The following is an 11,654-nucleotide window of genomic DNA, read 5'->3' as shown; positions in this document are numbered from 1 at the left end:
ACAGTTTGACATGGATTAACAAATAAGTGCCTGTGTGGACAAATGAAAATAATAACAAACCAAGGCATTTAAATGCAACACAGTACGAGATACTGTAATTTGAAATCTATTTTGATCAAATGTTATATTATTGCCAAATAAATAATGCCAATTTACCGAATAACAGCCTTACGATATTTCAACAGTTGTCAAGCTCTTAAATGCAATTGTTTCTTTAAAAGCATAAATCCCGTTGATGTATGGTCAGGTGAGTTGCAAACAGTTGTGCACACCGCAGCGGTCACAAGCCATTCATCAAACTGCAAACAAGGCAGGTCAAATGCATAACAACACAAATCAAGACTCCTCAAACAAGCCTTGTGCCCTCCATAGCCCATAAAAAAGCGCAAGGATATACATTCAGTGTAGCATTTATCGACACGTCTTACTCGGCCAATTATTGCATGCCAAATATAAAAGAGAATATAGTACATGCATTCATCCCATACACATTCACAGCAACACAATATATTATACTGCGCTCCCCCACCATCATCCAACCTGCACTGACAAACGTGGCAAATACCTGCACGGGCAAACAACTGGCTGTGTGCATCGTTGCGTGTCAAATATATAATCAAATGTTCCTTTCGTTTCTTCTGACTGCAATTGCACACATCGACTCATCACATACCGTACACACGTCCGAAAATGTGATACTGTGTTGACAGCGATGCATAAGCGGAACAGAACAAACCCCCTTATTCATAACACTGTCCTGAAGATATTTATTTTACATGTACGCTCAAATGGCCATTCTTCACAACAGATATCTGCTCTGAACAATGTATTGATATGAAGAATAGTTACTGTCCGAAACATCGCCTATTATTAATTTTCTGCCTGTGGTGTGCTATTGACAAATGCGTTGAGTTTTTGTTATTTATGCTGCATTCCTGGCAAAGGAGTATCGCATTTGTGTAAATAATTGCTGCGTTGTGTGCAGTGCTTATGAAAACAAAGCAACATCCGAAATATATATTCAGCATGTAACCATTAATTGCGTGCAGAGGGCCTCCCAATGCACTTGAGCCCTTGAGGTTGGTGCGAAATACTTGACCATACTTGACCATGTTGGTGAGTGCGGATTTGTAGGTAGTGGTAACGCAAAACTATTGATTTTACTACATTCCGCTTTGCTTTCCACAAGCCCTAATACACCTGTTTTGTACACTGTCATCATCCACCCAATCAACACTTCATCACTGTTAGAGTAATTCGAGTGGGAGCAGGGGTGCATTTCCGCCCACCCCTAGTGGTCAAAGCTACGAGTTGGGACTCCTTTGACAACCCCATATTACGGAGTTGTAGTGACTGCATTTTTTTGCAAAGACGGAGCGCCCCTAACAGCATTAAATGTTCGAGACCGTGAGCGCAATGATGTGATTGGGTAAGAGCCGTGATATATACAGCCTAGGTGAGACCGCGCGAGACAAATCATGAATTGGGGCCACACCTAACTAACTGCCGCACCTCCTGAGCTGATAATTGAGTTACGCTACTGATCGCATGTACTGCGTATGGCAACTGTCCAAAACGTCGCCTAAAGATCAGATACAATGATCAAACTTACCATGCATTGAATAGTGCGTGTGTACACATGCATGTGTGTACATTGTACACAAACGTTATTTACGACGATGCTTGATTTAAACATTTTAGCGCGCCCCTTGTGGGGGCCTTCGGCGTTTCCACGTGCGAGCCCCCCCCCAGCCCACGTCACCACTACCACGTGCGAACCACGTGTCGCATCCGCCGGCGCCAACGACGCAGGCCGATGACGTCGAGCCGCCGTGCCGTCACGGGGGAATTCTTCAGCGCGGTGACGTCATCAACGTGAGCCAACTCCCCCCCCTGCCACGCCCCCAAACCCCTCTCGTCCCTCCCCCGCCCTACACAACCCTCCACGCCCCCCCCACGCCCCCCACGCCCCCCCCCACGCCCCCCCCGCTACCCCCACCACCACCACCCCCCCCTGCTATTTGAGTCGCGGCGACAGCGAGCGGAGTTGCAGCACGGAGTCGCCCTCGGTCGCGACGTTTCATTCATCCGGCAATGGACGCAGGTGAAACCCTCGCGAGTTCCGTTGCGCTGCCGCTCGTCACAGTCGTGATGTTGTTGTTGTTGATGATGATGATGATGTTGTTGATGATGATGATGTTGTTGATGATGATGATGTTGTCGTAGTAGTAATGATTACCGATGCAAGGGGTACACGAATCGCGCCGGGTTGGACGCGGCTGCGTACTGTACACCCTACGCCTCTGTGTACTCTTACTGTATGTGCCTTAGGTCCACTCGGCCTCAATTGAGTTCTTGTTGCGATGTGTGGACGTCGTCACTGGGGAGACAAAGGCGGCCGGGCGTGGTGTTGGCCACTCACCCCCCCGTCCCTCGTGTGCAGTGCCGGCCTTCATAGGTGCTGTTACTCTCTTAACAACGCTTGCCCAGGCAGTCTATTAAGCCTATACGGTGGGATCTTTGTACAACTTTTGGCCTCTACTTCGTGTGGGTGATGATGATGATAGTACAGCGCAACAAAACTGTAATTTTACATTGCGGTGACCGAGTATTGCGTCGGGAGGCGTAGCGGAACCGTGCATCGCCTGCTGTGATTACAACCTAATTATTGTACTTGTGTATGCATGTTAAACTTCTTTCGCACCGTACCTAGCCAACCGTGCTAATGGTCCCATGCTCTGGTTTACCACAGTCGCAACAAACCGGCCTTTTGTCAGTTAATGAAGATAGGTTCATTGCTCGAAACGTCGCCCCTTCTGCCTTTGCATATATTTAAACGGTCATTTTTTTTATTTTGTATACTTTTTTTTAAAGGCATCGGCGTTGTTGTTGTTACATTGTCTCTTTCCCCCAGCTCAACGATTACGTGTCCTGCAGTAGTGTCGAGTTGTTGTGTGGCCGTGGCTTGGGTGACATTCCACCATGGGTCGCATCGAATGCTCGAGTCGACTAACGGTTCAATCTTTTTAGATTTGAAGCCTTCGTGACTGCAGGAATCCATAATCTTTGGTGCTTTCTGACTTTTTACCAGAAATAACCAAAGAGTATTTCACTAACGGTTGTTCAACTTCGCCGTTTCGGGGGCCAGAGGCGCGTTGAGTTTCGGTTTTTTTGTTGTTGTAATTTTTGTTCCAATTTCTTGGATGATTGGTGGTGACGGTGTGCCAGCCACCGTGCCTACGTGCACGTCGGGACGCTAAATTGAGTACCGTTTTGTTGGAAGAACAAGACAAAAAACGTTATTGTTAAATGTAATGCCAAATGTTTCTCGTGTGTAAGTTCAGATAATTGACAACCGGATGTGTATGCTTAGCTCTTTCGGTAAAGTCACGTTGAAGGGAAACAATAAAATATATATAAAACAATAAAAATTCTCACGACGTTTCGACCATAACACAAAGAATATGGATTACTGCAGTCACGAAAGCTTTAAATCAAAATTTAACCGGATGTGTGTTTTAAATGATTGATGTATTCATATGCAGCCTACTGCAGTTTACGTACACAAACCCCTTTTGTCAATCTACTGCTGGATGAGAGCCACGGCGGTGCGAGGTCGTGAGGGTTATTTGACCCCACTTCACCACGCTGGTGAGTGCGGTTTTATGAAGGCGGATATCATAGACTTAACGTGAAGTATAACAATGGATAACGATGGATTTAGCTGCACTAATCCCTCTGCTGCCCAACATGTAGACCCGTAGTCTGGTGATCACCCATCCTAGAACTCTCTTAGCTCCTGGGCCTGGCAGTACGTTTGTGATCTAGATATCGAGTTATTGGTGGTAAGCTTTTTTTTGGAAAAGTGTTTTGCACATGGATAGACTTCCCCCCCACCCCGTGTTGGTTTTGTGAAAGTCCATCACGAGGTGTGGACTCACAATGAAGGCAATTATAACTTTGAACATGGGGGGGGGGGATATAAACCTGTTTCCTCCCTTGTGTTTATGCTTGTCGTTAACTTAGCTTACAGGCTACAATTTTTTTGCTGGGAATTATTGCTTAGCAACACTGCTGTGGAGAGAGTAATATAAACCAACCCTGTGATGTAATCGTTTGCAAGGGTTGGTCATTGCTTCCTGGCCAGTGGTGGCACTAGTCCATTGGAGGGCCTAAGGAGAAATTATATGTATGCCCCCCCCCCTCCCATTCAAATTATGAAAAAAATAACAGTACATGTAGTGAGGCAAGTGCAAGTTAACTTTATATACGAGATATTAATTGGCTTTTTGTTTAAATTAGCTTGTTATGTTCATGAGGATATTAATTTCGTATTCTATTTGATATACAGCTTTTTTTCATGTCGCCAGGGCCCCTTGAGCTACATGGGGCTCTACGCTTTTGTAGAAAAATTATGTAAACAAAAATAATATACAGCCCTTTGTCAATCCACTGGTGGATGAAGGTCCTCCCTATGCCGTGTCAGGAGCAGCATAATTGTGCCCAGTTGAATATGATTTGTAATACATATCACGTATGAGGGTTGTTTGACCAGGTTTCGCCATGCTAGTCAGTGCAGGTTATTGAAGGCCGATTTCAAAATAAACTTGCCACTCATTAATGGATCTCCATTGTTTATTTCTCACCCGGTTAAATAACGCATTCTTAAATGTATGCATTTTTATAGCAGTACTGCCCACACTACTCGTAGGGTTACACTTTTGCTTCAACAAATCGTGCTTAAACTCTACTATTGTGGGGTTTGCTGGTTTCATTTTTACTTCAAGGTTCCCACAACATGCATTGAATGAATAGAGGTAATTGCATATGGTAAGCTTGAAATGTCTCTGTTCTGCAATTCCATTCCTTCCTAGTGTCTGTTTAGAACACTGCTGGTGGTGGGGTGGTAAAGTAAATATTAGCATACACATTGATTGTGAGGACATACCACACACGCTTCTCTCTCAAAGTTTCCTTCAGCATGCATTGAATGGATGGTGGTAATTGCATATGGTAAGCTTGAAACTTTTCACTTCTGCAATTCCATTAATTCCTAGTGTATGTTTAGAACACTGCTGGTGGTGGGCTGGCAAAGTAAATAACAGTTTGTAAAGTCACTATAAACACATGCCATAAATATTATTGGTTCTTTCGGTAAAGTCACGTAGAAGGAAAATAATAAAATAAGATAAAACATAATAAAATTCTCACGACGTTTCGGCCACAATGCAAGGAGCCGTCCTCAGGTGAAGAATCCCTGCAGTCACGAATGCTTTAAATCGAAACATGCCATCAACTTTTCACCCCTATTTTTTTTACTAATTTTCCTACAATATGCATTGAATGAATATGGGTCGTCTGCAATTTCATAAATTCCTACTTTCTGTTATGTAAATAATGTGTTTATAAAATTTAAATGGCTACTGCATTGTGCGCTCTTTCAGGAGTAAGTGTCCATTCATCGTAGAGTTTGTCTTGGTAACCCACTTTTTCCAAAAGACAGCTGACATTTCACAAAGGGCAGTGAAAACATTGCAAATATCCTCCATGTGTCTAGTCTCACACTGCTCCGTTTTTCACTGTAATTGCTCCTATTGATGTATTGAATGATTAATTCACTATTTTGCATGTTAAAAACCCATTGAGATTAAATAAAAAGCTCTGCAAGGATGACCTGGGTCAACGCGCAATAACACCACAGTGATTTTTTTTTCTATCGAAATACACGGACAGAACCAAGAGAACCCGACAAGAGAAGCTATGTTGCTCATCAACAATACGCGCAGATTATTCTCAAGTCAAGCTTTGGGTGACTCAAATCTCCCTTGGGCTCTCACCTGAATGTAAATAAAGAATGTTATTATTACGATCCAATATCAATGCACTGTATCATTGTGTCAATTAGTACACTATAAACTAAACAAAGAACAAAAACTTAACTGATTTAATTTTACCAGGGATGGCCCACTGAGCTACGATCTCTTTTTACAAAGCGACCTGACCACAATTGATGATGGCTCAACGAAGTGGCTCATCACTTGGAAATTTGTAGCAGGCAAATACTCTAAACGCATGTTGTTTATAAATGTGAAGGGGAAACCCCGTTTCTAAATCTGGAGCAAGATACATTTAGTCACAAGCAGAGGAAAAGTGGAAGAAGGTCTTCAACCGGCACTTGTCGACAGCATGGATGACTGTAGAAGAGAATTCCAGACACTTGATGTAGTAGAGGAGAATGAGCATGCCACGCGAGATGTTTAACAATCGTCGGGTGCGTGCAGCGTGGAACGAGTTGCTTTGTATTTGGGGAGTAAATTGGTAAACGCGGAATGGCGTGGTGGGTTCTCGAGAACTGGAGTTTGGGAAACCCTGATGTGAGGTCTTTGCTAACTTGTGATTAAGTTGAAACGAAACGGTGCATTTAAGAAAAATTAAAAAAATAAAGCTACATTTCAGAAAACACTGGAAAGCTTTGCTGTCGCAATCCCAAAAATATACAAATATATATTTACTGTTTATATATGAGACTCCTGAAACAACGTGAGTTTTTGCATCGTGATGGGCAGGTGATGATAATGTACCTAAAGTCGCTAAGTGCTCAGAGACCAGAGCAAGGGTAATTAAAGTTAAGTTGAAAATTATTCTAAAAGGTTCTCTAAAAATTACTTTCTCACTGTAAACGGGAAATGTATTTGCATTGCACACAGATATGTTTTAAAACGCGTTTGTAGAGAAAATAACCATGAAAATAGATTAACTTTACATCAGACGAAATTTACATAGTTTGTTTTACTTTAAATTATATCGCCCACAATTGTGGTTTGACCTGTGTAAAATGTCACAAACTAATGTAATTTTAGAACTGTAATATATAAGCAGAACTCTGTTTTGTCTTCATATATGAATACAAAATATATTTGAGTAAATTAACTCTTCAGACTAATTTTATCAAGCAGTGTTTGCTTCAATAAAACAAAAACTCTGGACCGGTTTTTTACGTTCTGCGTCTCACCAGCAGTCAGGCTTGTTGAACATTTGCTGGTGGATTTCTTGGTGTGATTGCTAGCACTCGGCAACCCGAGTTCAATTCCCGCTTGCAGCCAAAACCAGTGAGGATTATCTGAACTGTTCCTGGGCCTCCCCTCGGTAGACTCGGCCTCAAATGAGTACCTGGTGCAGTGTGTGAACATCCCTGCGGAGGAGAGAAAGGCCACCCACCCCGTCATGCACCGTGCCTGGCTTCATAGGTTCTCGCTAACAGCACTTGCCCCAACAGGCTGTATTTTGAGCACATGAACATATGCATATGCGTTTAAAGAGGAACCAAGCACTATAAACAATCACAGCTCAGCTATTTTTCACAAAAGAGCCAAGGCTTTATTTGCATACAGAACATACAAACCTTTGCGAATGTCATCGCAGCAAATGTTTGTCACTTTGCAGAGCAGCACAATAAGTTGGTGCACGGGAGAGAAACACGGGTGCAACCAAGCACCGAAACTAATGCGAACACAAACAGCGTGGGTGCAATCACAGCTCTGGTGTGTCTCACAAAAAAACGCCAAGATGTTGTTTGTTTATATCGCATGGCAACTCGTTTCAATGTCACACGTTGGCTTGTGTCTTTTTTTTATGCAGGCAAAGGTAAGCGAATGCAGCCAGCATGGAGCGCTCCGCAAGGCAGCAATCGGCCAAAGCTGCACTTGTACAACAGCCTGACGAGGAACAAGGTGTGAACAGACATTGGATGTTTTCTTTTCTTGGCATTTCACCTTTTTCAGGATCAGTTCTGAGATTGAGATGGAATCTGACAATTTTGAGACTGAATCTTGACATTGATATCGTCCGAAAGATAATGAACGTTCTTCTTTGGTTCTTTCGGTAAAGTCACGTAGAATGAGAATAAAATAATAAATTGATAAAATAAAATAACACAATAATATTCTCACGACGTTCTTGGCCGATTTAACATCCAGCCCCAGCACATGTCGTCACCCAACTGGTGCATAAGCAAAACTTGGCCCGGAGAATGGATTTGGAAAGACAACATTTTGTCTTGTTACTAATATGAATACAACTAATAATAACTCTTTGTCAATCTACTGCTCTACGACGCAGCCCTTTGCTGTTGCCGGTCTTTGGGATTTGTTTGACCATACTTCACCACACTGGTCGGTGCAAGTTGGTAAAGGGGAAGGGTCCGGGACCGATTCTGATATCACTGGAGACTGATGACGGCTGTGGCCATGAATAAAATATTAGTCACTGGGTTCTTAGCGCGTTGTGCTCTCCGCTGCATCGAAACTCTACCTGGGTAGAGCTACGTATATACAGTTATATTAAAAGGTAATCTGGGGGATCTTTGTCTTTTTATTGTGGGCGACAGGAGGAGTTTGTTCCACAGAATGGGAACAACGTGCTCTGGTACAGCTGTGGCCCAACTGTGTACGACGCCTCGCACATGGGCCACGCGCGGTGAGTTTGCTCTCTCGAAATGTATCACGCAATGGCTCGTTGACGCAAAACTGCCTTTGCCTACCTCCCCTGCCTCATCTCACTCTACCAAATACCTTAATCCCTCCATTGGCTACCAATCAAATCCCAGATGAAGTTCAACATTATGCTCGACATCTTCAAGATCCTCTTTGTACTCGTTCCCACCCATCTCTTCCCCCTCATCTCACTCTAGTCCCCTGCATTCATTATTCACCCCAGCAACCAATGCCTGTTGTGGAAGCTCCCGGTTAATGTTTGTTTCGGGGGGAGGTTGCTCTTTTTCCTCTGCTGCCCCCATTGTTTCAAACTCTTTTGTCCATGCTGTCCACTCTCTTTCCCTGTCCTTTAAAATATAAAGATGCCTCCTTTCCCCTATAAGCCTGTATTCCTTTAATGTTTTGTACAGCAACTTGAGAGTTTCATTTTAGAAGCTCGAAATCAACATTTTATTGTAAAAGCTGCCGTTGCATTGTATACAACGTAGAATTTCCCTAATAATTATTTTTGGAAGGGATAATTCATCTATTACTTTAAAATAAATACTTAATTCTCATCACACTCGTTATGGTTGAAGAAGATCGGGGCACAAGTTTAAATCAGCCATCATTAACTTGTCCAAAATGAGATGTTTAAGCCCTATTCATCATGGTAGTGCATGGTCCACCTTTCCATGCACTGAAAGTCACATTAAATAATGACACATTACATCTATGTCACCATGTGCAAAGGCAAACCTTGCAGTGTTGGAGTACAGGGACTTAAGTTTGATCAACTATCCTCTAACCTAAGAAGAATATAAATTATGTTCATAATGAACACTTTGGTAATATTTTACGCCATTTTTAAAAACAATCAAGTTCCTGGCCAAATCCCCAGAAGCAATATATATTTTGTTACTGTTTGCCCATCGCCTAAAAATAAAGAACATGAGTCAGTTCATCCATAAATATGCACTACTTCCTCTTTTGTAGTAATGTGTTGACTACATGCACGGTCTTACAATGTTTTCTTGGATGCTACTTGCCAGCACATGGTTCCTCTTCAACCCGTGGGATGCGATAAGGGCAAAATGTAGCAATAATAATAATCTCTTTTATAAAGCACCTTCCATATTGAAGTGTCTCGAAGTGCTGGACGTAAAAATAAAACTACACTCACGAATATAGATAAAATCTAAGCAAAATGGATAGCTGATGAAAACAATATCAATGACTATCGAAATTACAATAAAATGAAGAACTATGATGAAAGTGAATAATAATTGCAGAGTAATTCATGCAGACAACAGAATGTATATCTTTTTTTTATCTTAAGTTACAGGTAAAGCCTGTACAAATAGGCGAGTTTTAAGATGCGATTTAAAAAGTGACACAGACTCGGAATCGCTAATGGACCGAGTTTTGTTGTAGTCTTGTTTGATTTAAACTAACTCAAGCAACCCACTTTTATTATACTTCCTCAGATCGTACATCTCCTTCGACATCTTGCGGAGGATAATATCGGATTACTTTAAGTACGATGTCTTTTATTGCATGAACATCACCGACATCGATGACAAGGTATGCAATGGCATTTACGAACTCTGAGCATGCACCCGCAATTTAGGGCCCGACAACAATAATTACGATAGAATCTGCAGATTGAGCTGGCTGGGTAGCACGGATGTCAGAGCGCTGAACTGGCATCGCTGAATTCCTGGGTTGGATTCCAGGCTGCTGCCTGTGATTAAAACTGGGTTCTCAAATGTATTTAAATTCCAGCTATGAGATTTTAAATATCGGTACGACTGTCAAGCGACAGACATTACTCTCATATGCATAATGAGTAGGGAAGTCCTTCCCTCTACTGTGTGGACCAGAGTTACAGTGAAGGAAAAAAGTATTTGATCCCCTGCTGATTTTGTACGTTTGCCCACTGACAAAGAAACGATCAGTCTATAATTTTAATGGTAGGTTTATTTGAACAGTGAGAGACAGAATAACAACAAAATCCAGAAAAACGCATGTCAAAAATGTTATAAATTGATTTGCATTTTAATGAGGGAAATAAGTATTTGACCCTCTCTCAATCAGAAAGATTTCTGGCACCCAGGTGTCTTTTATACAGGTAACGAGCTGAGATTAGGAGCACACTCTTAAAGGGAGTGCTCCTAATCTCAGCTTGTTACCTGTATAAAAGACACCTGTCCACAGAAGCAATCAGTCACTTCTAGATTTAAAGCTTTCGTGACTGCAAGGATACATACTCTTTGGTTCTATTCGGTAAAGTCACGTAGGTAAAAAAATAAAACAACAAAAATCACGACGGTTTGGCCACAACACAAGCAGCCTTCATCAGGTGAAGGGATCAGGCTGTCTCGAGGACAGCGCTGGAGTGAATACAACCAAGCTCAGACCGCGACCTTTAAGCTGTGTGAGAGGATACAGAGCGCCTTGACAAAGAAATTAGCATAAAAATTAGCATTTAATTGGCGGACTTAGCATGATGAACGGTATAGAGGGGGTGCAAAAAGGAGTGGGACAAATCCCTCCTGAGATGTGTGCAAACCTGGTGGCCAACTACAAGAAACGTTTTTACCTCTAATTGCCAACAAGGGTTTTGCCACCAAGTACTAAGTCATGTTTTGCAGAGGGGTCAAATACTTATTTCCCTCATTAAAATGCAAATCAATTTATAACACTTTTGACATGCGTTTTTCTGGATTTTTTTGTTGTTATTCTGTCTCTCACTGTTCAAATAAACCTACCATTACAATTATAGACTGATAATTTCTTTGTCAGTGGGCAAACATACAAAATCAGCAGGGGATTAAATACTTTTTTTCACTCACTGTACATTGAAGGGACTTCGGAGATAGCTCTGTGTATCTGTTTCGTTCTCTTAATACAAAGGGGTGCACTGTGCTATGAGAGATTCGGATAGATGCTTCGTCTTGTGGCATGAGGCCTATAGCACCACCGGGAAATACACTGGGGAAAAAAATGACAAAGAAAAAAGCCCCCAGCATTTCCTTTTACTAACCCACGTTCACCAATGTGTTTGCAGATCATCAAGCGAGCACGACATAACTACCTGTTGGAGAAATACAGCGCCGACATGCAGGGTCCCCAAAGCCTCCTCAACGATGTCGCCACTGCCTTAGTGGTGCGTCCACCTGC

General features: G+C 42.3%; 1 protein-coding gene across 1 annotated transcript in view; it reads left to right on the top strand.

Moving 5' to 3' along the window:
* The first annotated feature begins 1,994 nt into the window (after positions 1–1,994).
* CARS1 (cysteinyl-tRNA synthetase 1) overlaps positions 1,995–11,654 on the top strand; it is a 28,726-nt gene continuing 19,066 nt past the window's right edge. Inside the window, exons 1-5 of the mRNA XM_032959964.2 lie at positions 1,995–2,104; positions 7,639–7,730; positions 8,387–8,475; positions 9,959–10,055; positions 11,542–11,640. Coding sequence (XP_032815855.1) covers positions 2,095–2,104; positions 7,639–7,730; positions 8,387–8,475; positions 9,959–10,055; positions 11,542–11,640 — 387 coding nt within the window. The 5' untranslated portion in view covers positions 1,995–2,094. The remainder of the gene's footprint in view (positions 2,105–7,638; positions 7,731–8,386; positions 8,476–9,958; positions 10,056–11,541; positions 11,641–11,654) is intronic.

This window comes from Petromyzon marinus, chromosome 24 (genome assembly GCF_048934315.1).
Source record: "Petromyzon marinus isolate PM22_M1 ecotype Great Lakes invasive population chromosome 24, UKy_Petmar_22M1.pri1.0, whole genome shotgun sequence".
Lineage (NCBI taxonomy): Eukaryota > Metazoa > Chordata > Hyperoartia > Petromyzontiformes > Petromyzontidae > Petromyzon > Petromyzon marinus.
The sequence above is the reverse complement of the archived record's forward strand: the minus strand, read 5'-3'. Positions and strand labels throughout refer to the sequence as shown.